This window comes from Salvelinus sp. IW2-2015, linkage group LG15, assembly GCF_002910315.2.
Source record: "Salvelinus sp. IW2-2015 linkage group LG15, ASM291031v2, whole genome shotgun sequence".
In the NCBI taxonomy this organism is placed as follows: Eukaryota; Metazoa; Chordata; class Actinopteri; order Salmoniformes; family Salmonidae; genus Salvelinus; species Salvelinus sp. IW2-2015.
Window position 1 is genome coordinate 60,433,745 of NC_036855.1, and position 27,308 is coordinate 60,461,052.

The 27,308-nt window shown below is 44.0% G+C and overlaps 1 protein-coding gene and 1 pseudogene across 1 annotated transcript in view; both read left to right on the plus strand.

Moving 5' to 3' along the window:
- The window catches only part of adam10a (ADAM metallopeptidase domain 10a), a 102,223-nt gene that overhangs the window by 17,984 nt on the left and 56,931 nt on the right, over window positions 1-27,308 (plus strand). The window contains exon 2 of the mRNA XM_024001217.2: window positions 9,680-9,830. Within this exon, the coding sequence (XP_023856985.1) occupies window positions 9,680-9,830 (151 nt within the window). The remainder of the gene's footprint in view (window positions 1-9,679; window positions 9,831-27,308) is intronic.
- Window positions 14,473-19,673, plus strand: LOC111973914 (sideroflexin-1 pseudogene; annotated as a pseudogene).

The window sequence follows — 27,308 nt, forward strand, 5'->3', positions numbered from 1 at the left end:
AATGTGTACCAGTCATTTAAAAAAAAAAGGCTTTTTTACAGCAGTCGACTAAATTGGGTCAGCCGTACTCTGGAGTGTGGTGTACTGAAGACCGGGTTTTGATAACAGTCGGTTAGTAATGGTGGTACTCCTCAGCTTTATTGAAAAGTATGTAAGCCTTTTTCATGTCTTAGTCGTGACAGACTTTCAGCATGCTTATAGAGAAGACCACTCAACATGTACTGCACTGACACAAATGATTGGTGGAAATAAATTGATAAGTTTGTCAAATCAAATTTTATTGGTCACATACATATGGTTAGCAGATGTTATTGCGAGTGTAGCAAAGTGCTTGTGCTTCTAGTTCCAACAGTGAAGTAATATCTAACCAAGTAATCTAGCAACTACCTAATACACACATCTAAGTATAGGAATGGAATAAAGAATATATACATATACATGTATGGATGAGCAATGACCAAGCGGCATAGGCAAGATGCAATAGATTGTATGAAATACAGTATATACATATGAGATGAATAATGCAAGATATGTAAACATTAGTGGCATTATTAAAGTGACTAGTGATCAATTTGTTAAAGTGGCCAATGATTTGAAGTCTGTATGTAGGCAGCAACCACTCTGTGTTAGTGATGGCTGTTTAACAGTCTGATGGCTTTGAGATTGAAAAACAGCTTCTGTCTCTCGGTCCCAGCTTTGATGCACCTGTACTGACCTCGCCTTCTGGATGGAAGCGGGGTGAACAGGTAGTGGCTCGGGTGGTTGTCCTTGGTGATCTTTTTGGCCTTCCTGTGACATCGGGTGCTGTAGGTGTCCTGTAGGGCAGGTAGTTTGCCCCAGGCGATCTGTTGTGCAGACCGCACCACACTCTGGTGAGCCCTGCGTTTGTGGGCGGCGCAGTTGACGTACCAGGTGGTGATACAGCCCGACAGGATGCTCTCAATTGTGCTTCTGTAAAAGTTTGAGTGTTTTTGGTGACGTGCTAAATTTCTTCAACCTCCTCCTGTTGCGCCTTCTTCACCACACTGTCTGTGTGGGGGGACCATTTCAGGTTGTCAGTGATGTGTACGCAGAGGAACTTACAACTTTCCACCTTCTCCACTACTGTCCCGTCAATGTGGATAGAGGGGTGCTCCCACTGCTGTTTCCTGAAGTCCACGGTCATCTTTTTTTTTTTTTTTCTCTCCCCACCTTTATTTAACCAGGTAGCCCCGTTGAGAACAAGTTTGTTTTGTTGATGTTGAGTGTGAGGTTGTTTTCCTGACACCACACAATCGAGTTCCCTCACCACCTCCCTATAGGCTGTCTCGTTGTTGTTGGTAATCAAGCCTACTACTGTTGTGTCGTCTGCAAACTTGATTGAGTTGGAGGCGTGCATGGCCACGCAGTCATGGGTGAACAGGGAGTACAGGAGGGGGCTGAGCATGCACCCTTTTGGGGACCCAGTGTTGAGGGTCAGCGAAGTGGAGATGTTGTTTCCTACCTTCACCACCTGGGGGCTGCCCGCCAGGAAGTCTAGGACCCAATTGCACAGGGCGTGGTTGAGACCCAGGGCCTCAAGCTTAATGATGAGCTTGGAGGGTATTATGGTGTTGAATGCTGAGCTGTAGTCAATGAACAGTAGCATTCTTACATAGGTATTCCTTTGTTCAGATGGGATAGGGCCGTGTGATGGCGATTGCATCGTCTGTGAACCTATTGGGGGCGGTATGCAAATTGAAGTGGGTCTAGGGTGACAGGTAAGGTAGAGGTGACATGATCCCTGACTAGTCTCTCAAAGCATTTGTGACAGTTGTGAGTGCTACGGGCAATAGTCATTTAGATCAGTTAATTTTGCCGTCTTGTGTACAGGAACAATGGTGGCCTTCTTGAAGCATGTGGGGACAGCAGTCTGGGATAGGGAGAGATTGAATATGTCCGTAACCACACCAGCCAGCTGGTCTGAGCATGCTCTGAGGACGCAGCTAGGGATGCTCTCTGGGCCGGCAGCCTTGCGAGGGTTAACACTTTTAAATGTCTTACTCACGTCGGCCACGGAGAAGGAGAGCCCACAGTCCTTGGTAGCGGGCCGTGTCGGTGACACTGTATTATCCTCAAAGCGGGCAAAGATTGTGTTTAGTTTGTCTGGAAGCAAGACGTCTGTGTCCGTGACGTGGCTGGTTTTCTTTTTGTAGTATGTGATTGTCTGTAGACCCTACCACGTACGTGTATTGTCTGAGCCGTTGAATTGCGACTCCACTTTGTCTCTATACTGACATTTCGCTTGTTTAATTGCCTTGCGGAGGGAATAACTACACTGTTTGTGTTCGGCCATATTCCCAGTCACCTTTCCATGGTTGAATGAAGTGGTTCACGCGTTCAGTTTTGCGCGTATGCCGCCATCTATACATGGTTTCTGGCTAGGGTATGTTTTAATAGTCACAGTGGGTACAACATCTCCTATGCACTTCCTTATGTACTGATTATTCAGTGAGTGAGTTTATAAGTCAATATTATTCTCTGAGGCTACCCGGAACATGTCCCAGTCTACGCGATCAAAACAATCTTGAAGCGTGGATTCCGATTAGTCAGATCAGCGTTGAGTAGTCCTTATCACGGGTACATCCTGTTTGAGTTTGTGCCTATAGGAAAGGAGGAGTAAAATGGAGAAAATGGCCGTTGTGGTATCGGCTTGAGGGGGGATCTACACATGGCTGTGACAATAACCGGCGAGAATTCTCTTGGGAGATAATTAGGTCGGCATTTGATTGTGAGGATTTCTAGGTCAGGTGAACAAAAGGGCTTGACTTCCTGTATGTTGTTACAATTACACCATGAGTCGTTAATCATGTAACATACACCCCCGCCTTTCTTCTTACCGGGGAGATTATTTCTGTCGGCGCGACGCACAAAGAATCCCGGTGGCTGTACCGACTGACAGCATATCCTGAGAGCCATGTTTCTTTGAAACAGAGTATGTTACAATCCCTGATGTCTTTGTGGGAGCTGTACTGTTAGATTTCAGTGCAGCCTTTGCTATGATTGACCATAACCTGTTGTTGAGAACTTGTGTTATGGCTTTTCAACCTCTGCCATATCGTGGATTCAGAGCTATCTTATAGATTTTCTTTAATGCCAAACATGTAAATTGTGGTGTAACACAGGTAAGGTTGCACATTTTGGGAATATTCAGTGGGAACTTTCCATGGAAATATATGCAAATTAATATTAATACCCTTTCAATTTTGTTTTTTGCAGTGGATATATTTACCATATCATATGGAGACATAAACATAATTGCAAATTATTAAATCCTTCCAATAGAAATAAAAACAATTTACTTACAAATTGAACTTTAATTAAATGAGTTGACTCTTCACATGGGATGATTTCACTGAACAACAAAATAAAGGGAATATTGAACAATCCCCAATGATCCATCGCATCTCCCAAAAACGTTTTCAACATACATCTGTAAAATGATAGTCTAGAAACTAAAGCTTTGGTTGTCTTCCATGTCTTCTCCCTGGACCTCCTCAATGTCCACCTCTTGAACATCAGACTGAGGCCTCATCTTCATTGTCACTTTCCAGCCTTGTTCAGGACAGCTTGTTATCAGGCTCAAAAAGCCTCAAATTTGCCTGGATGGCCACCAATTTTTCAACCCTTGTATTGTTCAGCCTGTTGCGTGCTTTGGTATGTGTGTTCCCAAACAAGGACCAGTTGTGCTCTGAGGCGGCTAATGTTGGTGGGATTTAGAGGATGATGGAGGTAACAGGGGAAGGAGCCTCAGCTCCACAAAGTCCCTTCCACTAGGTGGCTGATGAGATATGTTGGCACGACTGCCATATTGCATCTCCATCCCAAAGCCCTTGCTTGGAAGTGTACTTCGCCAGGCTGCCAAGAACCTTGCCCTCATCCAGGCCACGGTGGCGAGACACGGTAGTGATGACGTCATAGGCCTTGTTGATTTCTGCACCAGACAGGATGCTCTTGCCAGCATACTTGGGGTCCAACATGTACGCTGCGGCGTGTATGGSCTTCAGGCAGAAGTCTTCACGCTTTTTGATGCATTTCAGAAGTGCAGTTTCCTCTGCTTGGAGCAACAGTAAAGTGGGCAGGGCAGTACGGATTTCTTCTCTCATCTGCAAGCAGAGTCTGAACAGCAGACAGGATGCATTGTCTCTCTCAATCCATGCAACGGCTAGTGCTATAAGTTTCAGTCTGCTTACCACGCTCTCCCAAAATACATCCAGGAGGATAGGATCCTCTTCATTGGGCTGTCCATAGCGGCAGACTGTGATATGGCCATTTCTTGGAGACTTCTTCCCCTCCAGGAGACTGTCGAACATGATGACATCACCACCCCACAGGTGTTGCTGGGTAGCTTCAATGTGGTGCTCTTATTCTTCTCACGTTGCTGCTATAACTTGATGACCCTTCACATACCTAACCATTTCCTTGGCTCGCCTGTAGAGTGTATCCATTGTTTTCAGTACCGTGATGTCCTTGAGGAGCAGATTCAATGCATGARCAGCACAKCCAATGGGTGTGATGTGAGGGTAGGACGCCTCCACTTTAGACCAAGCAGCCTTCATGTTCGCAGCATTGTCTGTCACCAGTGAAAATACCGTCTGTGGTACAAGGTCATTGACGACTGCCTTCAGCTCATCTGAAATGTAGAGACTGGTGTGTCTGTTGTCCCTTGTGTCTGTGCTTTTGTAGAATACTGGTTGAGGGGTGGAGATGATGTAGTTAATTATTCCTTGCCCACGAACATTCGACCACCCATCAGAGATGTTTGCAATACAGTCTGCTTTCTATGATTTGCTTGATCTTCACTTGAACTCTGTTGAACTCTGCATCCAGCAAATGAGTAGATAAAGCATGTCTGGTTGGAGGGGTGTATGCTGGGCGAAGAACATTCAGAAATCTCTTCCAATACACATTGCCTGTGAGCAGAGGTGAACCAGTTGCATACACAGCTCGAGCAAGACATTCATCCGCATTTCCCTGTGTGAAACTGACTGCATAAAATCCTTGTGATTTTCCCCGTAGATAGTAAACAAAATGCACATGGTTTTAGCCATTTGTTATAAATGAATTTTAAAAGGAAACTAAACCTTTTTTTTCTTCTTCTATGTACTGTAGAAGACAGCTGTAATTTGAACTGTGGGAAACAGACTAGAGAAAGTCAGCCTGAGAATTGGTAATGAGTGTGAACCCTCAAAGGTGGTTAAGCATAGATTAAAAAATAAATATATATATATATATATATATATATATATATATAACCTTAACTAGGCAAGTCAGTTAAGAACATATTCTTATTTACAATGACAGCCTACCAGAGAACAGTGGGAGGAACAACATATTTTTACCTTGTCAGCTCGAGGATTCGATTACTTTCGGTTACTGGCCCAATGTTCTAACCACTAGGCTGCCTAGATTAGTAACTTGATTTGATTTATTAGGATCCCCATTAGCCGATGCCAATGGTGACAGCTAGTCTTATTGGGGACCGACATATAATGAAAAATAAGTTACAAAAGACTTCACAATTGACATACATTTCTAAGAACATTAACATGCAGTGTGTGTGTGYGCATTATCAGTTCCCCATACATGTCAGTACATACACAACAAGTAGGTCACATGGGGGTGATGTAGTAATAGGGTTGCAAAGGGTCAGGAACTTTCTGATGCCTGGAACCCCTGCTAGGAGCTGGAAATGATGACAATGGTGTTTGTGTCAGATAATAAAGTGGTCTGAGTCAGCAGGAGGCAGAGTAAAGGGTGTGTAGCTAGCTGCTCTTGATGGGAATCACTCTAGGTCCCTATGATGGGAAGGGGAGTGGGGATATCATTGCAGCACACTGCAGTCTTGTGCTTATCATCTACTCAACTTGTGGAAGGTGTTTTTTTCCCCCTCCAGCATTTCAATACTGTAAATATCTAACACACACTCAAAGAATGCATTCAAAATGTGTTTGCGGTAGCCAATTGTTTCAATTGCGTGTTTTTACTATTGCTGCAGCAGTTTTAGATGGGAAGGGAAAAGTGAATATATAGCAAATATTTAGCTGAAAATAACCATTGGGTCTCTGTAGTATCTTGTGGGTGTCCTTCACAAGTGAAGATGTTCTTAGTCCCAAAAACAGTGCTTGAGGAAGTAACATCTTTTTCCAAGGAAGGATGAAATGGTTAACACGCTCACGCCTACATGTTAAAGTGTAGGTGATAGGCTGTAGCCAATGCACATAGGCTGTCATGTCCAGACCAATGCTGACATAAGGGAGGCCCCTGAAAATGTAGCTAAACTTTAATGACTTTTAATTGTGTGTGTGCTTAACGCCAGTCATGTTTGGCAAATATAATATAGGATCATTAATAGCTATTGGCTTGATTCTGACATACTTCAGGCACTGTTCCTTCAGATAGGAGAGAAGTGCCAGTGCTTGTTGCACACTGCAACATCACCTACCTTGCAATCTAATTGGATGCAGTCAACATTTTGTAACTATTTTACCATAAACTTAATTGTTTAAAATCTGGAAGTTATTTTTTTCATTTTATGAAGCATGTCTTACTGTGTTCTGACCATAGGGATGTTACAGGGTTTCGTTTAACACGTCCTCATGCCATTGAAACCTGTTTCGCATGTTTTCAACTTTCTTTCCTTGTCCAGCAGCCAAAGTCACAATCCTAGTCATATTAACAAACCATGCTTGTTGTGTCTTTAGATCTTACCTCTTTCTGAATTCATATTTTCATTTCTGTCATGTGAAACCGCTAGCATTTGCACTTTGAGAACGGTGTTTTCCCTCTAATTGCATTTTGGAAAATTTGCGCCAATAGCCTACTSCCTTGTGCGACTTGCTGCGCTTATAATGAATGTGAAGAAATAAACTATTAGCGTATCAACATTTTTAATCTATACATTCTGACCTGTTGCATCAGCCTAATTTCTTTTAAATGTTTTTTTGATGTATAATGGTTGTATTAAATTGGGCTCTATCGCGTCCCAGAGTACGTTTTGGAATACTTATTTATTGCACAGGACAAGCTGACCAATAGAATAGGTGAACTTTTCTACCCATGGGGGATAGTAGATATTTCTTTTATTTTTTTTATTTTTTTCTCACCTTTATTTAACCAGGTAGGCTAGTTGAGAACAAGTTCTCATTTGCAACTGCGACCTGGCCAAGATAAAGCATAGCAGTGTGAACAGACAACACAGAGTTACACATGGAGTAAACAATAAACAAGTCAATAACATGGTAGGAAAAAAAGAGAATCTATATACAATGTGTGCAAAAGGCATGAGGTAGGCAATAAATCGAATAATTACAATTTAGCAGATTAACACTGGAGTGATAAATCATTCAGATGATCATGTACAAGAAGAGATACTGGTGTGCAAAAGAGCAGAAAAGTAAATAAATAAAAGCAGTATGGGGGGTGAGGTAGGTAAATTGGGTGGGTAGTTTACAGATGGACTATGTACAGCTGCAGCGATCGGTTAGCTGCTCGGATAGCAGATTTTTTAAAGTTGTTGAGGGAGATAAAAGTCTCCAACTTCAGAGATTTTGCAATTCGTTCCAGTCGCAGGCAGCAGAGAACTGGAAGGAAAGGCGTCCAAATTAGGTTTTGGCTTTAGGGATGATCAGTGAGATACACCTGCTGGAGCGCGTGCTGCGGGTGGGTGTAGCCATCGTGACCAGTGAACTGAGATAAGGCGGCACTTTACCTAGCATAGCCTTGTAGATGACCTGGAGCCAGTGGGTCTGACGACGAACAGTTAGCGAGGGCCAGCCGACTAGGGCATACAGGTCGCAGTGGTGGTCGTATAAGGTGCTTTAGTAACAAAACGAATGGCACTGTGATAAACTGCATCCAGTTTGCTGAGTAGAGTATTGGAAGCTATTTTGTAGATATACATCGCCGAAGTCGAGGATCGGTAGGATAGTCAGTTTTACTAGGGTAAGTTTGGCGGCGTGAGTGAAGGAGGCTTTGTTGCGGAATAGAAAGCCGATTCTTTGATTTGATTTTGGATTGGAGATGTTTGATATGAGTCTGGAAGGAGAGTTTGCAGTCTAGCCAGACACCTAGGTACTTATAGATGTCCACATATTCTAGGTCGGATAGATTGACATAGGCTAGTGATTTTGCTGTTCTTAATTCATTCTTGTTGGCTGACGAACGGTAAATGTGGACAGTTCTTCTAACATCTTCAATATGCGCCTCGGAATTTGATAAGAGGGAYGCGCGCAGCAGCATGCCTATTGTGTGTCTTCACTAGGTAGCGTACTTTGGAGCTGCAATGCCTGAGAGAAGGACCCGATCACGTGACGTTCATTGGTTAATAAGAATTTAGATATCTGAGCGAGCCATGTGAGTGAGAGGTGCTTCGGAGCACGGTGATTAGCAGCCGGAAGAAGGGAATTTATAATCATTATATTCAGCCCAAAGGCACAACGGTCACTTTTGCAGCTAGGGTTAGGGGCATGACGGCCACACAAGGGGGCATCGACGGCCTGATTGTCAGCAAACTTGATGATGGAGTTGGTGTCGTGTAAAGCGAACGTATAAATTAGGCTATTATATTTTTTTGCTTTCCCCCCCAGTACATCAAATTAAAATGCTCTGGTGATTTAAAATGTATTTWAAAAAAAATATCACACGAAATTTAGAGGGAAACATAAAATATTCTCKGAAGTTTGACAAATGGCAATTTTTCTGTGTTGGCGGAGTTTCTCTGCTGTAATGTGYTTCTGAGAGCAGGGGGAGGGAAGATGAGGCTGGGGATTGGATCACATCAGTGTAGAGATGCCTGGAACCCCTGCCAGGAGCTGGAAATGATGAGAATGGTGTTTGTGTCAGATAATAAAGTGGTCTGAGTCAGCAGGAGGCAGAGTAAAGGGTGTCTAGCTAGCTGCTCTTGATGGGAATCACTCTAGGTCCCTATGATGGGAAGGGGAGTGGGGATATCATTGCAGCACACTGCAGTCTTGTGCTTATCATCTACTCAACTTGTGGAAGGTGTTTTTGCCCCCCCCCCAGCATTTCAACACTATAAATATCTAACACACACTCAAAGAATGCATTCAAAATGTGTTTGCGGTAGCCAATTGTTTCAATTGATTGTTTTTACCATTGCTGCAGCAGTTTTAGATGGGAAGGGAAAAGTGAATATAGCAAATATTAAGCTGAAAATAACCATTGGGCCTCTATAGTTTTGTACTATCTTGTTGGTGCAGTTGTCCTTCAAAAGTGCAACTGTTCTTAGTTCCAAAAATAGTGCTTGAGGAAGTAACATCTTTGTCCAAGGAAGGATGAAATGGAAAACACACACACACACACACACACACACACACACACACACACACACACACACACACACACACACACACACACAGTAAGTCTAAATCAATGGTGAGAATGAGAGAAATTCACACAGCCTGCTGTTGTATTATTCATAACATACTTGTGAATCTAGGGAAGGCTAAAGCTTTCATAATGAGAGATTATGTGTCATGGTCTCGGGTTAAAAATAATTCCTAATAGACTAGCTGCGTTTTGAAGTAATGCTGTTCTGAARTTTTGTCACTGCACCCCATGCCTACCTGCCAGTGAGGAATGAGTTGTTTTGACTTTTTAATTGGCCATTAAAAGTCTGTTTTCACCTCTGTTCCTGCAGGTCAGTATGGAAACCCTCTGAACAAGTACATCCGCCACTATGAGGGCCTGTCCTACGACACCGAGGCCCTGCACAGCAACCACCAGAGAGCCAAGAGGGCCGTCTCCCACGAGGACAAGGTCCTGCAGCTTGACTTCCACGCACATGGAAGGTACGTCACACTCTTTAGTCTACTGTACATTAAAAGTTCATAAGAGATCTAGCGTTAGCCTGGTTGCCAAATCTGTAGTGCTTTAGCCAACTCATCAGATTTTTTTGTTGTCATGCCATTAATTGACCAATTATTGAATGACATGACAATGTCAGTCAGAGGAGTTGGATAGAATAGGAACAGATCTGGCTTCTGCTTTCCAGGTAAGTCGAGCGTCACTTCCAACTCAACAAACCTGTCGATGCTCGTAGTAAATAACTGACCTGTGACGTGTTTTCCTGCATGAGCAAAAGCTTTTTTCAAGGGAGGAATCGCCCAAGGAAGTCTCTGTGTGGGGTTTTGGATTACAGGAATATCTTAACATCCTGACCGCTGGAATCTTGTGAGAAAACATTGTATTTCCCACACTGGCTGGGACATTGAGAGCAGTGTGGTAGTCTGGCTTGGCATTGTACACCAGCGTGGTGCAGGGATAGCCTACTGGAAGACAGAGGGTGTTCTCTGGTAACCAGGCCTAAAGTGTTATATCAGCCTGCAGCAAGCTACTACTTCTCACAGGCCCCCACCTATTCCTACCAAACGTTTAGTATTCTGTCCTAGGCTGACTCTGTGCCTGTCTGTATGTGGGATGAGTTGATGGTTATTGGGTTATTAAATCCAGACGATTGTAGTCTCCAGCTATCTCTGTCCTTGACTGATATGATCACCAAGGAGTTTTTCCAAATCACATCTCGGCAAAACACAAACCTAGAGGTTAATATGAAGAGATAGAAAAGATGTGCATACAGCTAAGAGAAGAGCTGCTGTCTGGTTTTTGGTTAATCCAAAATGCTTTGTTTGGGGAATGGGGGAAACACTTACATAATCTGCTGTTTCTATTTCAGATGGTAGATAGGTGGTAACATGGACTGCCAGTCCCAAAATCAGTAAGACTGTCTCTTAACTAAGATGACCTTCACCCTCCMAACAGGGCAAAATCCTCTCTGTCCTCCTCTGACAGTGCACAAACCGTCAGTACAGGACTGTGTATTTATTCTGCCAGTTCTGTCCTCCTTCTCTCCCCTTTGTCACGGGAGCGGAGTCCTGACCTTTGTGTGGATTCACTCCCAGTGAAGGGAAGGGGGTATCGTCCTCTTGTGTAACAGACACCAGCAGCACCTCAGGCGGAGGCAGGCAGAGCAGACTGTAGAGTAGAGGTTCTTTTGGGAGCTGCAATACAGCTAGACCTATCTGTTAAAGAGTTGTTTACAGAAACTATCTCTGCTATAGTGTTACCTACCTTCTAATCCCAAAGCTACTGAGCAGAGGACTCTTGTCACTTAGGCTACCATGTTTCTTTAGAAGATATGGTTTTTGTCCATGTACAACATCATGTGCATGTCACTTTCCTGTCAAATGATGATATTCATGTCAGTTTTAACCCATCCCCCGGCTTAAATCACGTCACTCCTATTTTGTTCAAGTAGACCCTAGTTTCTCTTTCATAATGGCACCATTTTATGTTTTGGAAACATTTACTTTGGGTGATCACTAGAGGTCGACCGATTTTAATCGACATGGACGATTAATTAGGGCCAATTTTCAWGTTTTCATAACAGTCGGTAATCGGCATTTTTGGATGCCGATTATGGCCGATTACATTGCATTCCACGAGGAAACTGCGTGGCAGGCTGACCACCTGTTACGTGAGTGCAGCAAGGAGCAATGCTAAGTTGCTAGCTAGCATTAAACTTATCTTATAATAAAAACAATCAATCTTAACATATTCACTAGTTAACTACACATGGTTGATATTAGTAGGTTAACTAGCTTGCCCTGCGTTGCATATAATCAACGCGGTGCCTGTTAATTTATCATCGAATCACAGCCTACTTCGCCAAACGGGTGATGATTTAACAAAAGCACAATCGTTTTACGAATGTACCTAACCATAAACATCAATGCCTTTCTTAAAATCAATACACGGAAGTATATATTTTTAAACCTGCATATTTAGTTAAAAGAAATTCATGTTAGCAGGCAATATTAACAAGGGAATTTGTGTCACTTCTGTTCATTGCACGCAGAGTCAGTGTATATGCAACAGTTTGGGCCGCCTGGCTCGTTGCGAACTGTTTGAAGACCGTAATTAATTTGCCAGAATTTTACATAATTATGACATAACATTTGAAGGTTGTGCAGTGTAACAGCAATATTTAGACTTAGGGTTGCCACCCATTCCATCAAATATGGAACGGTTCCGTATTTCACTGAAAGAATAAACCTTTTTGTTTTCTAAATGAGTTTCCGGTTTTGACCATATTAATGACCAAAGGCTTGTATTTCTGTGTTTATTATAATTAAGTCTATGATTTGATGTAGCAGTCTGACTGAGTGGTGGTAGGCAGCAGCAGGCACGTAAGCATTCATTCAAACTTTACTGCGTTTGCCAGCAGCTCTTAGCAATCCTTGAAGCCCAGCGCTGTTTATCAACTCCTGAGATTAGGCTGGCAATACTAAAGTGCCTATTAGAACATCCARTAGTCAAAGGTATATGAAATACAAATGGTATAGAGAGAAATAGTCGACGCATCATAATAACTACAACCTAWAACTTCTTAACTGGGAATATTGAAGAACTGGGAATATTGAAACACCAGCTTTCATATGTTCTGAGCAAGGAACTTAAACGTTAGCTTTTTTACATGGCACATATTGCACTTTTACTTTTCTCCAACACTGTTTTTGCAAATATTTAAACCAAATTGAGCATGTTTCATTATTAATTTGAGATTAAATATATTTTATTTATGAATTATATTAAGTTAAAATCAGTGTTCATTCAGTATTGTTGTAATTGTCATTATTACAAATATATTTATATTTAATCGGTCGACCTCTAGTGATAACACAGCTTAGAGTTTCTGCTATTTGTATTTCCAGCTAGCAGGTTTGTGGTCTCCCAGGGATGGTGAGAACAGGCTGCAGCGGTCACTTCCTGGTTCAGTCTGTTTCAGAGGACCGTTTCATTCACTGCTTGTTCTGGAGATAGCCCTGCAGGTGTTCACATTGTCTCCCAGTAGCTACACCAGATGGGTGGAATGGGCTAGTATGTCAGTTAGCAGTCACAAAACACTGCCTCTCTGTGTAGAGCAGAGTTCATAATTACCCAGTGCCTCTGGACATGAAGGGGAACATGCAGCTTTTCTGGAGCCGGCTCGTCTTGTACACCTCCCACCCTTCGCTGTGCCTCGAACGAGCTCATCAACCAACCAACACTTTCAAACTGGGACACATGCACACTCTACTTGCAAATGTAACATCCATATACGTTACACACACACACACACACACACACACACACACACACACACACACACAACCACACCACACACAACACCACAATGCAACACACACACACACACACAATGAAAACACACACACACACAATGAAACACACACACACACAATGAAACACACACACACACACACACAATGAAACAACACACACACACACAATGAAACACACAACACACACACACAGTGAAACACACACAATGAAACACACACACAATGAAACACACACAATGAAAACACCACACACACACACAACACACAATGAAACACACCACAATGAAACACACACACAATCGAACACACACACACACAATGAAACACACCAACACACACACACACAATGAAACACAGTCTTTCTCATTGTGTGTGATCCCAGTGTGGTTTGGTCACTGTCCCAGCTATTAGAAAAGGTATTTCACCCTCTGTCTCCTTCTCTGCTCTCTCTCCTTCTCCGTGGCCTGCTGTGTGTGTGTGTGAAAGGGTGTTGTGAGACCTAAAAATAATCCATCCCAGGAGCCCTCCTTTCTTCACCACTGTCTTCTGAAGGTTTTGTGTGGGGGAATGATCAGAATACCCCCTCCTGTACTGCGTACACTCTGCGGCATGACATTATTAGCCCCTTGGAAACAGCAGGAGCTGCTTGTGTGGGAGGCAGTCACAGCTAACGTTAACTTCATGTGAACGTTTTCCTCAGCCATGTCTTTTCTGCAAGCCCTTTGCTCTCTGYTGGGATGTCTTCACCAGTTTTCTGTCTCATCCTGGAGTGTAGTGTGATACATCAAGGGGTTTAACAGGCCAGGTGAGTGTCTGTTGTGAAGAAAAACGATTGAGAGGATGGTGTAAAACAGTACACGTCTTTATTCATTCACCCTTTTTGGGCAGTCCATCTAACATTTCCCTGAATTACCGGCATTCCAATAATGGTAGTGGAATGATTGAATGTTTGGATTGGATAGTTCTGAGGTATTTTCAGATCTCCGTTCCAGCCGTTGAGCACCGCCCTTATGACTGAGAACATGTGACGAGAGAGTAACGTCTGAGCTAGGGCGACACCAAGGGCGGCATTCAGCCTCCGTACCCCACCCCCAATGTTTCTCTATCTAGCACGAGCTGGAGGGAGTTTCTACCAAATGTACTGAAATTGACTTATACCAGTCTGTTTCTTTTCACATCCAGTGTGAACGAGTGCAGACTTGTGGTAGAAGGGTTAAGAATCAGACTGCCCAGCTGATATTGACTTCTGTAAGTGTAGACTGAACTGTTGACTGTTTCCTCCTCCCTGTGTGACCTTTGTATTGTGTTGAGCATGCAGTCTTACTCCGCCTCCGTCACAGCCAAGGCAGGGGTGTCTGATTATGAGGTTCTTCACAGAAAAGCCATTTTGTATGCCCACACTCACATCACTACCACTCCCCTCCTCCCACTGCAACACTATGAGCAGCTAGATCAAGGTACCCGATAGGGCAATGCTGAGGCTTTGTACAGTGTAGGATCACATGCCAGGGTACAGTACAGTATACACCAAGGGTTCAGTGCCAGGGGAGAGACTAAGGGAATTAGTGGGCACCRGCTTCTCTCTTAGAAGAGATTTCACCTCACTAGGACACATGGGATCAAATAAAGGTTCCTAGCTAACTGAAGCAAAAAAACGCTACAGTAGAGCATTCCTTTTAGTAAGGGGACAGGACAGCATGGTTCAGAGAGAGGCCTACACCTTTACGTCACCTCCCAAACAGTACACCCCAGTGGTCTGGTTCAGAGGGGAACCCCCTACATGAATTATTCCAGGGTGCCCGTTTGTTTGTGTGTGAGTAAGCGTGTGTTCAGCGTGATTGTCCTGCTCATCTATCTACCAACCCAAGACTGGGGTTAACATGTTAAGCTACATGCCACAGGTCAACTAACATGAACCCTGCCACTGTAATCTCAGCATACCACCCTGCATACCACTGCTGGCTTGCTTCTGAAGCTAAGCAGGGTTGGTCCTGGTCAGTCCCTGGATGGGAGACCAGATGCTGCTGGAAGTGGTGTTGGAGGGCCAGTAGGAGGCACTCTTTCCTCTGGTCTAAAATATCCCAATGCCCCAGGGCAGTGATTGGGGACACTGCCCTGTGTCGGGTGCTGTCTTTCGGATGGGATGTTAAACGGGTGTCCTGACTCTCTGAGGTCATTAATGATCCCATGGGACTTATTGTAAGAGTAGGGGTGTTAACCCCGGTGTCCTAGCTAAATTCCCAATCTGGCCCTCAAACCATCATGGTCACCTAATAATCCCCAGTTTACAATTGGCTCATTCATCCCCTGTAACTATTCCCCAGATCGTTGCTGTAAATGAGAATGTGTTCACAGTCAACTTACCTGGTAAAATAACGGATCAATACATTTTAAAAACAATCTCTCTAAGGTGAGTTTGGCCTTGCAGTGAACTGCCTGCCATGACTGGATTGGCCAGAAGTATGGACGATTCTGCTGCTGCGTATATAGCCTGTAGTGTTTTGTAGGTGTGGGTTCTCATTTGTGTGTTTGTCTTCGGGCCTATACCTGTCTGTGTGATAATGCATTATCTCATGCCTGGTTAGTTTGGAGTCTTTCCTTCATCCAGTTCCCCAGTCTGTCTCGGGGGTTTGGACAGGAGATAAGGGAGTGTGAAAGTTAGTCCCACTGACTGGCGGTCTGATTGTGGGCTTGAGGCTGTGCTGAATACAGAGACGCCAGCTGTATGACTGTCAGACGCTCAGTCAGGCACTGAATCATTTATCAGTCAGCTGCTACCCTAACTGCACCTCTATTGGTTATAAAAACCTCCTCTACCACTGAAACACAGCCCTGTTTAATCATGGACGCCAGTGTGTGTACGTGTACTGTTTGTGTGTGTACTGTTTGTGTGTTTTTCATAGCTTTGGCTGTTGAAAAACCAGTTTCTCTGCCCTTGGATGAATGTTTCATGGAGCACTAATGATGTCAGAGCAACCTAGACAGAGAGTGGCAGAGATGGAACGCAGCGCTACGCCGGCCCCAGCCACAGCTACCCACAATGCTCTATGGCTCCCATGAGCCCTCTGCGAGGTCAGACTGTTGAGGAGAGCTTGGTGCTTGATCAARAACAAGCATTTATCTCTCTCAGGTGGACCTCCAGTGCACAGCTAGTGGTACTTAGTACTGGTCCTCTCAGCCCACACCGTCTCCCAGCGCCTTGTTACTTCAGAACTAATCAGGAAGTTGTTCAGAACCTTTCCTGAGAACCAGCAGCAGGAAGGAAGATCTGTTGTTCTGTATTCAGTCGTTTTGTTTATTTATTTTCTAGATGTTTAGTTTCTAGGTCGAAACCCCCTGTGACCATTTAGTCAGTGAAGTTCTGTGTTGGTATGATAACAATTTGATGGGAAGACTCAAAGTGGCTCTTAAACATTAACACAAAGTCAAACACTTAAAATGAGTCTGTTTAGGGTTTAACGTTAACGCTTGACAAGTAAAAACACACATCACAATATCAAACAATTASTCAGCAGAATTGGATCAGTGTCCTCCGGATGCGATGTTTTGCGCACTGTTCTCTCAATTTCTGCAGAGCTCATCGGAGGGGAATTGTATTGCGTTGGCACTCCCACAAATGGCGKACACGCAATTAATGAACGGGGTGCGTTAATAAACCAATGCTGCATACAATCTGACACCGTGGGAGAGCTGGGATTGCCCTCTTCATCATTGGCCATGTAATTCTGAYGACATAAAAAAATATTATAGTAAGACTATTCTAACAAACTCACATATTGTCAGTAGAAACCTGAATATTTTAGCCTTTCAAGGTTATGGATAAACATGCCTTAATTAGTTACCTTGCTTTGGAGTAGCCTACCTTAGCCATTTGTTCGCTGATTCATTGAAYGAGGGAATTATTTTATAAAGACAAAGTATTTAATTGTAATGTTGCAATATGTTATAGGCTACTGAAGGYGTCCRCATGCTTCCCGTTCRGAACAGTTCATGCATATATTATGACGTTTGTTAGTTTTGGTCTTCGGCAAGGTTTTTTCTGGCTGTTCATGCACACACAAACATCTTGATGCAAGCCGAAGTCTACGCCCCTTCGTCTGTGATTGGTCAACAGTATTGATTCTTCAATTTAAGTGTTTGTTGTCATTCAACGATGCTGTCATTCACTTGAGAAATACTGCACCAAACATCTTAATGTAAAATTGCAAGACTAAAATCTCCTTGGCAAAAACATAAAAATGTATCTTCGATTTAAGTCTGACTATTTTGTGGAAGTRTATACTGCCTACGGCGTCTCACACTGGACAAACAGTATTATTGACGCTTTTTCCCCCCTAGTTTTTCAAGTGAAGGTCTTTTTTAAGGTTGTATGCAGGACACGTGTTTGGTTCGCCTAGCTGCCAGCCAAACTGAGGCAGGCAGAAGCCTTAAGGGTGGTCAACTATCCTCCAGGAGAGTCTTAAAGGGGCAGTGTTGTATTTTGAGACATTTTGAGAAAGAAGACAATAGGCAGAGTGTATCCTAGCCTAATATATTTTTGTCTGATTCTATATGGTAATGATAATGGTTTTTGGTAAATTGGTTCCTTGCATCATATAATGATGTAAAAATTGTGTTACAGACCATATTTTATTTTTMTCTTAAACTTTCGGACAAGTAAAAAAAAAAAGTCCTACTTGTCCGAAGGACACTAGGCTTAAAAAGTTAATGTTAAGCYCTGCTGTTTGTAAATGTAAGCAATATTGTTTTTAAGAGGATAAATCACAAGCTAATATTTTTTATCTTTAATCAACAAAATTGTAAGCCTATACTTTTGAGAGATTGAAAAAGCACAAATTTGGTAAGCCTTTGTAAATAAGCGCTTTCAGTATCCGGTGTTGCTCTACATGCAAAAAGTTTATGAACTTAGATGAYATTCATCTGTTGTTACTGATGTTTCTACAAGACAGGCTTTGTAGTGCTTCTTGACTACCTGTAAAACTAGCTCTGCTGAACATTGAGGGGAAATGGTTTCACATAACGGTGCAGAAAACTCCCGTATGTTTCACCAAGAGGGTTAAGACCAGCTTTCACAACTCAGATCCTCACTTTCACTGGGGTGGAGAGATTATTATCAAGGGTCAATTGAATGTCTCTCTCTCTCTCGCTTTGTCCCCGCTGTCTTCTACATATCTACACTATGCCCTCTACACACTCTATCATGGTCTCTCCTTCCCTCCCTCCCACCCTCTCTCTCACCCATCCCTGGGAGGCTGCAGGGTGCAGACAGCCATGGTCCCTGTGAGACCTCTGACAGTCTCCTGAAATCCTGGAGGATTGTCACTGCTACATTGGATTAGAGTTGCAGCAGTCTGAGAGCCTCCCTCTTATGGAGTTGCAGTCTGAGGTTATCCCAGTTGGCAGCAGCTGAGGGCAGGCAGGCTGGCCGTGTGTTGGATTGGGTCTCTGGTACCCAGCGGCCCAGCACTTATCCCTGGTTGGATCACACACTCCTAGGGTTTATGGGTGTCTGATCCCACCTACCTCTGCTCCATCGATGACACCAAGTTCAAACGGATAAACCTGAACAGTGTAATTGCATCTGCTCTTTATCAGTGCAGTTTGTCTAAAGGCCAGTGATCCATGAGACCTGGGAGTCATGGGAACGATGGTGTGGAGGGAGACCGTGGTGGTGTTGGAGCTCATGCTACTATCCTGCACTATGTAGAGATGTACACTTATATATATTTTTTTAATAACATTTCACCCCAGGTTTTATCACTGAGTCATCAACATTGCACTGACAACTATCATAGTAGTTTCAATTCTTACTGCTGTTCAGGTAAGGCTTCCCTGTAAAACCCTCTACAGTAATACTAAAGATATTTTCTCCAGCTTGCCGTGTTCATCCTTGTGAAAGAACCATGGTCGATGCCTGGCAAAAAGGTCTGTTTAGTCATGAGGAAATGGCTCAAATGATGAGGCCATATTGATTTGTTATAGTGCCCATTAATAATCAGCTGGCTGCCGCATACGTCAGCGCAAGCACAGGAGCTGTAGTCACAGCCCTGGGACTCTAGCCAAACACCTTCCAGTCGTCATGAGACGGTCCTTCTTTGCTGTAGCGGCTGTCAACTGTATCAACATCCCCTTCATGAGGCAGAGGGAGCTGAAATACGGCATCCCAGTGACCAATGGGAACTGGTTAGGAGAGTCCGTCACCGCTGCCAAGTCAGGCATCATCCAGGTGGTGGAGTCCACGATTGGCATGGCTGTGCCAGCTATGGCTGTGCCCCCTGTGGTAATGAAAACACCTGGGGAAGAAAGCCCTTCATGAAGCGGTTCCCAGTCCTAAACGCCTCAGTACAGGTGGGACTGGTGGGTCTGTGCTTGGTGTTTGCCACTCCTCTGTGCTGTGCCCTGTTCCCACATATGAGTTATATGGCAGTGAGCAGCCTGGAGCCAGATCTTCAGGAGAGGATACGACAGAGCAGTCCGTACACGTCTCCCGTCTTCTTCAACAAAGGCCTTTAGGACCACACAATAACATGCACACCACAGACCAGCACCCTCTGCTGGCTGGACCCCTCTACTACAGCTCAGTGGGAGCAACTGAAAGGCAAAGAGAATATTATACAGTATTTGTTCTAGGCTTTTGGAATTGATTAGGGAGAGGTGACGGTGAGGGGTGCGTTTCAGTACTACCATTAAAGTTTTTCTCATTGTAGATGAAGGAAAGGAGACAAGGGGAGGAAGCTACTTTGAAGTAGTGAGACACAGCCAAGGCGATAGTAGTGTGACAGACGGTTATCTTACACTGCTATGACAAACGGACAATGGTTTGATTTGGGTTAGTTTTTAGTGTGTTTATCGTCCATGGGGTTTTGGGATGTGGGTGTTTAATTACTGACTGCTTTGAATGTTACTGAATGACAAATCTTCTCAAATCACCCCAAACTAGATACATTTCACCCCTCGTATTTGACCACAGAGATGTATTTTTCTCCCAAAAGTGTGTTTATTTCCCTTGTGTTTGAGTTCATACACTTTGAGCTGTGTGCACTGAAACCATTCATGACTTGCAATTAGGAAATAGTTTAATTTAATCTGCTAGATAGATATCCACAGTTGGCTCAACTGTAGTCTCTAGTACAGGCAGTAAAATAAAACAGTTGGTTTATGAGCACAATATAGACTGACCTGCTATTAAATCCCTTTTTTGGGTCTACCAGTACCAGGGTTATTGATATATTATTTGTTTTATTTACCCCTTTTTCTCCAATTGGTAGTTAGTTTTGTCTCATCGCTGCAACTCCCGTACGGACTCGGGACAGGCGGAGGTCGAGAGCCGTGCGTCCTCCGAAACACAACCCAGCCAAGAAGCACTGCTTCTTGACACAAAGCCTGCTTAACCCGGAAGCCAGCTGCACCAATGTGTCAGAGGAAACACTGTACACCTGGCGTCAGTATCAGCGTGCATTGCGCCCGGCCAGCCACAGGAGTCGCTAGTGTGCGACGGGACTAGAACATGCCCCATGTGTCAGAGGAATGGGTCTCCCGGTCGCCATGGGTCTCCCGGTCGCAGGCCAACTGCGACAGAGCCTGGACTCGAACCAGGATCTCTAGTGGCACAGCTAGCACTGCAATACAGTGCCTTAGACCACTGCGCCACGCTGGGCCAATTGTGCGCTGCCCCATGGGTCTCCCGGTCGCAGGCCAACTGCGACAGAGCCTGGACTCGAACCAGGATCTCTAGTGGCACAGCTAGCACTGCAATACAGTGCCTTAGACCACTGCGCCACTCGGGAGGCCCAGGGTTTTGTTTTTCATTGCAAAACGTTTTTGCTACAGTGTGCCCTAATCAACATTACCCACTTGACTAGCACAGCTTCCCGCTCTCTCCACTGCCATTGGAAGCGTACTTACACACACACACTGTCCCACCAGATAACCTTATCAACTAATTTCATCTTAGTGCACAGGGTAACCCTGTGCGTTTTTTGTAATCTTTTTGTGTTACCAAGAAAACCTTTTTAGATTTAATGACACTGCATGGGCACTCATAACTGATTTCAGTAAGCACATTCCTAGTAGCATTGATGACGATGATATGCCAGAAAGCTTATCCTGTGTAGGACAGGATCTAGGCCTAATGTTTCAGCCCCATATCAAGACCTTGTGGCTTAGAGCGTTGGGCCAGTAACCGAAAGGTTGCTGTTTCAAATCCCCGGGCCGAATAGGTGAAAACACACAACCCTAATATCTCCTTTAAATCGTTCTGGATGAAAGCATCTGGGTGTGCCAGAGGGAGTAACAAGCAGTAAATCTAACCTCCGATTATCTCTGGAGGGCTGCTGGGTGAATACACAGGTGCTCTCCTTCTCTCTCTCTCACGCTCTGTAGATCTCTCTTTCTCTCTCTCTCTCCCTCCCTCTCTCTCTCATTTCTCTCATTTCTCTCTCCCTCTCTCAGCCCTTCCCACCCTGACTCTCTCTACACAAACTCTCACATAAAATCCTGTATAGTGTGCTAAGTCTCTGAGTAGCTCAGGAAGAATTACCTCTCCTATCCAGGGTCCCCTCACATATTTCACCTGGTCTGCTGTGACAGACAGGGCAGGTTGGAGAGGCCCACCACAGGGTTGACTGACTGACTGAAAACCAGGGGCAGGTGGGAGAAGATGTATATGGTGGATGCTAAGGGATTCCGTTGGCTTCAACTGAGTCAGTCATAGCAGAAACTAGGCAGACAATGAGAAGCTAGTTTTGAGGCATTTCAGTCCACATGTAGCCTAATCATCACACAATTAGATGACAGGCTCAGGCTAGATGTTGAGGCTGACCCCACCGGGCTGTCAAGTGTTCCTGCCTGATCTCCAATCATTGTGACATGGTGGACGGCCCGCCACTTCAGCTTTAAAGGAGAACTGCCAGCCAGGGAGATTGCGTAGGACAGACGGGCACACACAGCGGGAAGTAGGGTGACAGTTTGGTCGGTGTTCGTAACAGGAATAACAAGGTGTGTGTTGCGTCAGTGGCTGTGTCCCCAAATGTCAGTGCTCATGTCAGACTCAAGGAGGGGGGGTGTGATGAACAGATAATGGAGGATTAGTGAGGCTGCATTGCAGGGGGATTATGGGAAGGTGACGGGTCTGTAAACACATCATGGCCAATGAAATCAAACACTTCTGCATTTGGAAGGAAATTATCCAGTACCTTGCTTTGTCAACTGTTTTGAGTACAGTGTGGATTACAAATTGGTTGTAGTGAATCAAAGATACACAGAAATGTGTGTTCCTCTCTGTAGATATATAGACAGCCACTTCAGTGATGTAATCAGTAAGTGACTCATTTTGTGTGGGCTGGAGGGCAGCGGCCCATGTGAGAGTCATGTCTGACGGATGGAATGTCTCTAGGATTGTTGGGAAGGAGCCTATAGTGAACAGAACAACTCAGTCTTCTGGGAAGTGACTGGGTCATATGCAGCTCATGTGGTGCTAGGTCGCCCTTTCAGAATTTGAGAGCGTGCTTGGAGAGCAGGAGCATGAGGAGGGAATGCAACAAACACACTGTACGCTCATACAGCCTTTACTTATACCATGCTTGAGAGGCAGGTGTTATTATTATCCCTATGGGAATCCTTCAGTGTAGTGATTAGCCTGTTCAGTGAAGTGAGTTTGGTGTCCACTCTTATCACAGGGTGGGGCCTGCAGTATAGAGATCTGGGTGGGACTGATTTCTTCATCCCGCCCGCACCCGCAGCTTTTCATACCTGTACCCACCCCCTCCCGCTGGTTTTCTGTCCGACTCCCACCCAACCACAGTCCTGCAATGTTATTTTAGGTGTAGGCTATTTGGCGCAGATCGCTTGCCCGCCATGGTCCCAGCAAATTTGTGCCCTATAGGCAATATCAAAATGCCCAAAAATAACCTACGAAATAAGTAACATTTCCAGAGATTCTCACATTCTCCATTATGTTAGGCTATCAGTATTACTGGGCTATATCAGCCAATAGGCTAGACTTAGTTTGAAGAGAGCAGAGTTGGAGAGAGAGCGGACACTTGCACATTCTATTGAGCTACGTTTACCCTTGTGCTTTGCTGGGGGGGAAATTACATCCATTGTGGTATGGGTCAGATTGACCCGCACCGTTTAAACACACTCAAGACAAAGAATCAAGTAAAAACAGCCCAACTTTATTTTGTCTTGTCAGACCTTTCAGAAAGAAGAAATACAATAACATTTCATTTCAAAAACTCTATATTTAAAAACCAGTTGTTAAACATATTTCCTTTCTCACAAACAAGCAGAGGTCTGCTGCTCTCGCACTGAGAAGGAGAAGCTTGGGAAGTCTCCTTTTTCACCCAAACATAACTATAAAAGTGCAACCAGAACCAGTCAAAACAAAAATACTGTCCTTTTTCAAATTTAACTAGGCAAGTCAGTTAGGAACAAATTCTTATTTACAATGAGAGCCTAACCCGGATGACGCTGGGCCAATTGTGCACCGCCCTATGGGACTCCCAATACCGTCCGGTTGTGATACAGCCTAGAATCGAACCAGGGTCTGTAGTGACACCTCTAGCACTGAGATGCAGTGCCTTAGACTGCTGTGCCACTCAAAGACACTTGTTTATTTTGGACCTGTGCAAATATCTGTATAGATGAAAGCCTCTGGGTCAAAATGACCCACAACATCATGTTTGTATACAAAATCTACAACGACATTCCACAACACGTCAGTGTGTCCACATTTTGAAGTTAGGTTCATGACCCTAAATGAGGAAAAGTAATTTAATTTCATGGAGAAAAAGTGGAAATGGGTCAAATTGACCCGCAACATAATAGGTTTAATAGCCTACCTTTTAGGAGCGGACAATTTTCAGACCGAGACCAATATGGGTGATCAATATTTATTTTGAGGCAGTGTAGTAAACTATAGCTTAATTCAATTTCAGAAGTTCATTTCCTTGGAAAGAGAAGTGCCCCGTGCCTCTCCGCCCATGGATAGGCTACAGCCTACTCTAATTGAGACCACACGCGCACCTGATCGCACACATATGGCTACTGAACTTAAAGCAGCAAGAATGATGATAGCTGACACTTGCACTTTCTCTTGAGCTACGTTTTGCATAGAAGATGTAGCCTACCTTTTTTATAGGAGCGTGACGATTTGCCGGCAGAGACAAATAAATGGGTAATCAATATTTATTGAAAACGGAAAGGTGCAACGCTCACTCACCATGGTTTTCTCATTGTGCCCTTTCATTTACATTACATTTAAGTCATTTAGCAGACGCTCTTATCCAGAGCGACTTACAAATTGGTGCATTCACCTTATGATATCCAGTGGACAACCACTTTACAATAGTGCATCTAACTCTTTTAAGGGGGGGGGTTAGAAGGATACTTTATCCTATCCTAGGTATTCCTTAAAGAGGTGGGGTTTCAGTGTCTCCGAAGGTGGTGATTGACTCCGCTGACCTGGCGTCGTGAGGGAGTTTGTTCCACCATTGGGGTGCCAGAGCAGCGAACTGTTTTGACTGGGCTGAGCGGGAACTGTACTTCCTCAGAGGTAGGGAGGCGAGCAGGCCAGAGGTGGATGAACGCAGTGCCCTTGTTTGGGTGTAGGGCCTGATCAGAGCCTGAAGGTACGGAGGTGCCGTTCCCCTCACAGCTCCGTAGGCAAGCACCATGGTTATGTAGCGGATGCGAAACTGGAAGCCAGTGGAGAGAGCGGAGGAGCGGGGTGACGTGAGAGAACTTGGGAAGGTTGAACACCAGACGGGCTGCGGCGTTCTGGATGGGTTGTAGGGGTTTAATGGCACAGGCAGGGAGCCCAGCCAACAGCGAGTTGCAGTAATCCAGACGGGAGATGACAAGTGCCTGAATTAGGACCTGCGCCGCTTCCTGTGTGAGGCAGGGTCGTACTCTGCGAATGTTGTAGAGCATGAACCTACAGGAACGTTCCTTTTCAAGACGTTTTTTTTAATTGTTCTTCAACTCACGTTGGTTGAGCTCCCTCCACTTATTTCCATTATCAATATTTATATACAGACACTGTAGTAAACTATAGCCTAATCATATATCTTTCTTTGAAAGATAACTGCCCCATGATTCTCTGCCCATTCATAGGCAGTCTACTCTATTTCATTGAGACCAAATATTGTAGGCGCTTGATCTTGGATGCCATCTAGGAGAGGAGAGAGAGGCTATTGAACTTGGAAGCAGCGAATTCTGAGATTGTGTGTGAATAATGCAACAGAGGTGCTTTTAATACAATAGGTAGGCTAACGGATACAAAGCAGAAAGACGACCGTTTTCAAATAATCTGGGGACAAAAAWAAATAAATCATCCCAAAGCTCGCTCCCGCTTGCATCATGAAAAATGCAGACCCATGTCACAATGATCCCTGTCGGGAAGTGCAGCCCTCTACCGCAGTACTTTACCTTCCACTGCTCTGAATAATGTGTGGTTTGAAATGACACACTGCCTGTACTGCTGCATATTTTATTTGGTTTTAAATCAGCCATGCTCAACCTGAGGTAGTTGGCTGGCTGGGGATCAAAGCAAGGAGAGAAATATGAGGGAATTTTTTATTTTTTATTTTTTAGATGAATCCCGCTTTTCATTGTTCATAGTGTTTAATGTTCTTCTCTATTGTAGTAGACTATAACTAGTCTTTATTAGACACACCCACTCTGACATTTGAAGGTGAACAGTAGTCAGCAGTGGTTTGATCTGTGGAGTTGATCTGCTGTCCTCCTACTGTGTTTATACAAGCATGCCTTTAGGCTCCGTTTACTGTATACATTTTTAAAAATCATTCTCGCTTCCCTGATCAATCTGATTTTGAGGATTATGCAAGTAAATACATAGGCTAATTCCTGCCAATGGCCTAGTATTTTGCTATTGGCCGGATGTGTGCCACGTTATAACGGTCAGCCGGAAATTTAGACCAAGTAGATCCTAATTTGATTTATCAGCTTGATCTATCACCAGTAGCCTATAGCCTGAACACAGCCTTGGATAGCCATCAGACACCATGTGAGAGATGCAATGTTGATGAACTGCAGTGACCCAGATCTGTCCCATGGAGTAGGGCTCTATAATCAGACTTGACTGTCATGTGCCTGTTTCCTTCTTAGTCCCATTTTAGTTAATGTGCTGATAAGACTCCACTGGGCAAGTAGAGACATGTATCATGGTTGGAGCGAGAAGGTTTTTGTTGGGCTTTTGAAAGAATGGGGCWRWTAGCCTGTCGTGTTGAGAGAAGCACAGGTGTTTACATGGTGCAACTATATGATCAACCCTCTCAATCTCTGGAGTCTGGTACTGGAAATTGTCATAAATGTAGTTTTCTGTTTACCTGAGCAGGGAATGAACCGTCAGTTTTTAGGTCTACTTGTTTCCTCTGGAGAAGTAGGAATGTATTTTAATAATGTATAAACTCATTAGGGACTATTTGGAAGTCTCTAATACACCTAGTTTTCACTTTCTGTAAGACAGGCAGATGGTGTCAGAATTGTTTTTGCGTTACTTTTAGCACTATTTCCATTATATAAAGACTTGCCGGTCACATCACCTCTATACTCCTGGAGTGCTGACAAAAGCTGAGGTGTTAGAATTTACTTTGAGATGTGGTGCTAGCGCCAGACATTTTTATGGAGGAGATGACGGGTCGCTTGTTTTTATTCTATATTCAAATGCTGTATCTGCTCAGATTCTTCATAATGAAACTTTAAGCACTTCCTGTTCCCTTCTGACTGAGATATACAGATTGTTCTCCAGAGCTCAGGATTACACAAACTCTGTCTATGAATAATACAGAGATGTATTCCATTCAGTGACGAGTAGAGGGAAGAATGGCTATATTTGATATGGGAGCACACTGCACTCTGGGAAGCAGTAAGCCGTCTCCAGTGTTCGGGTTGCAATTAATCAGGATGTTTAAAGCATGAGCTGAGTGGCTATGGAGCTCTGAGCTCTAAATAATATGATTAACCCACAGACATTTGGGTGTTTGATGTTTCATTGAGGTGCGTTTGGGACGTTGGGAGTATATTAGAGGAATTAATGCCATCTTGAATTGAGAAGATAATTTCCTGTCAAAAGTCAGATCCTTCACAGCCGCCCTACAGACTCCTGTTAATTAGTTTTTATAGAGG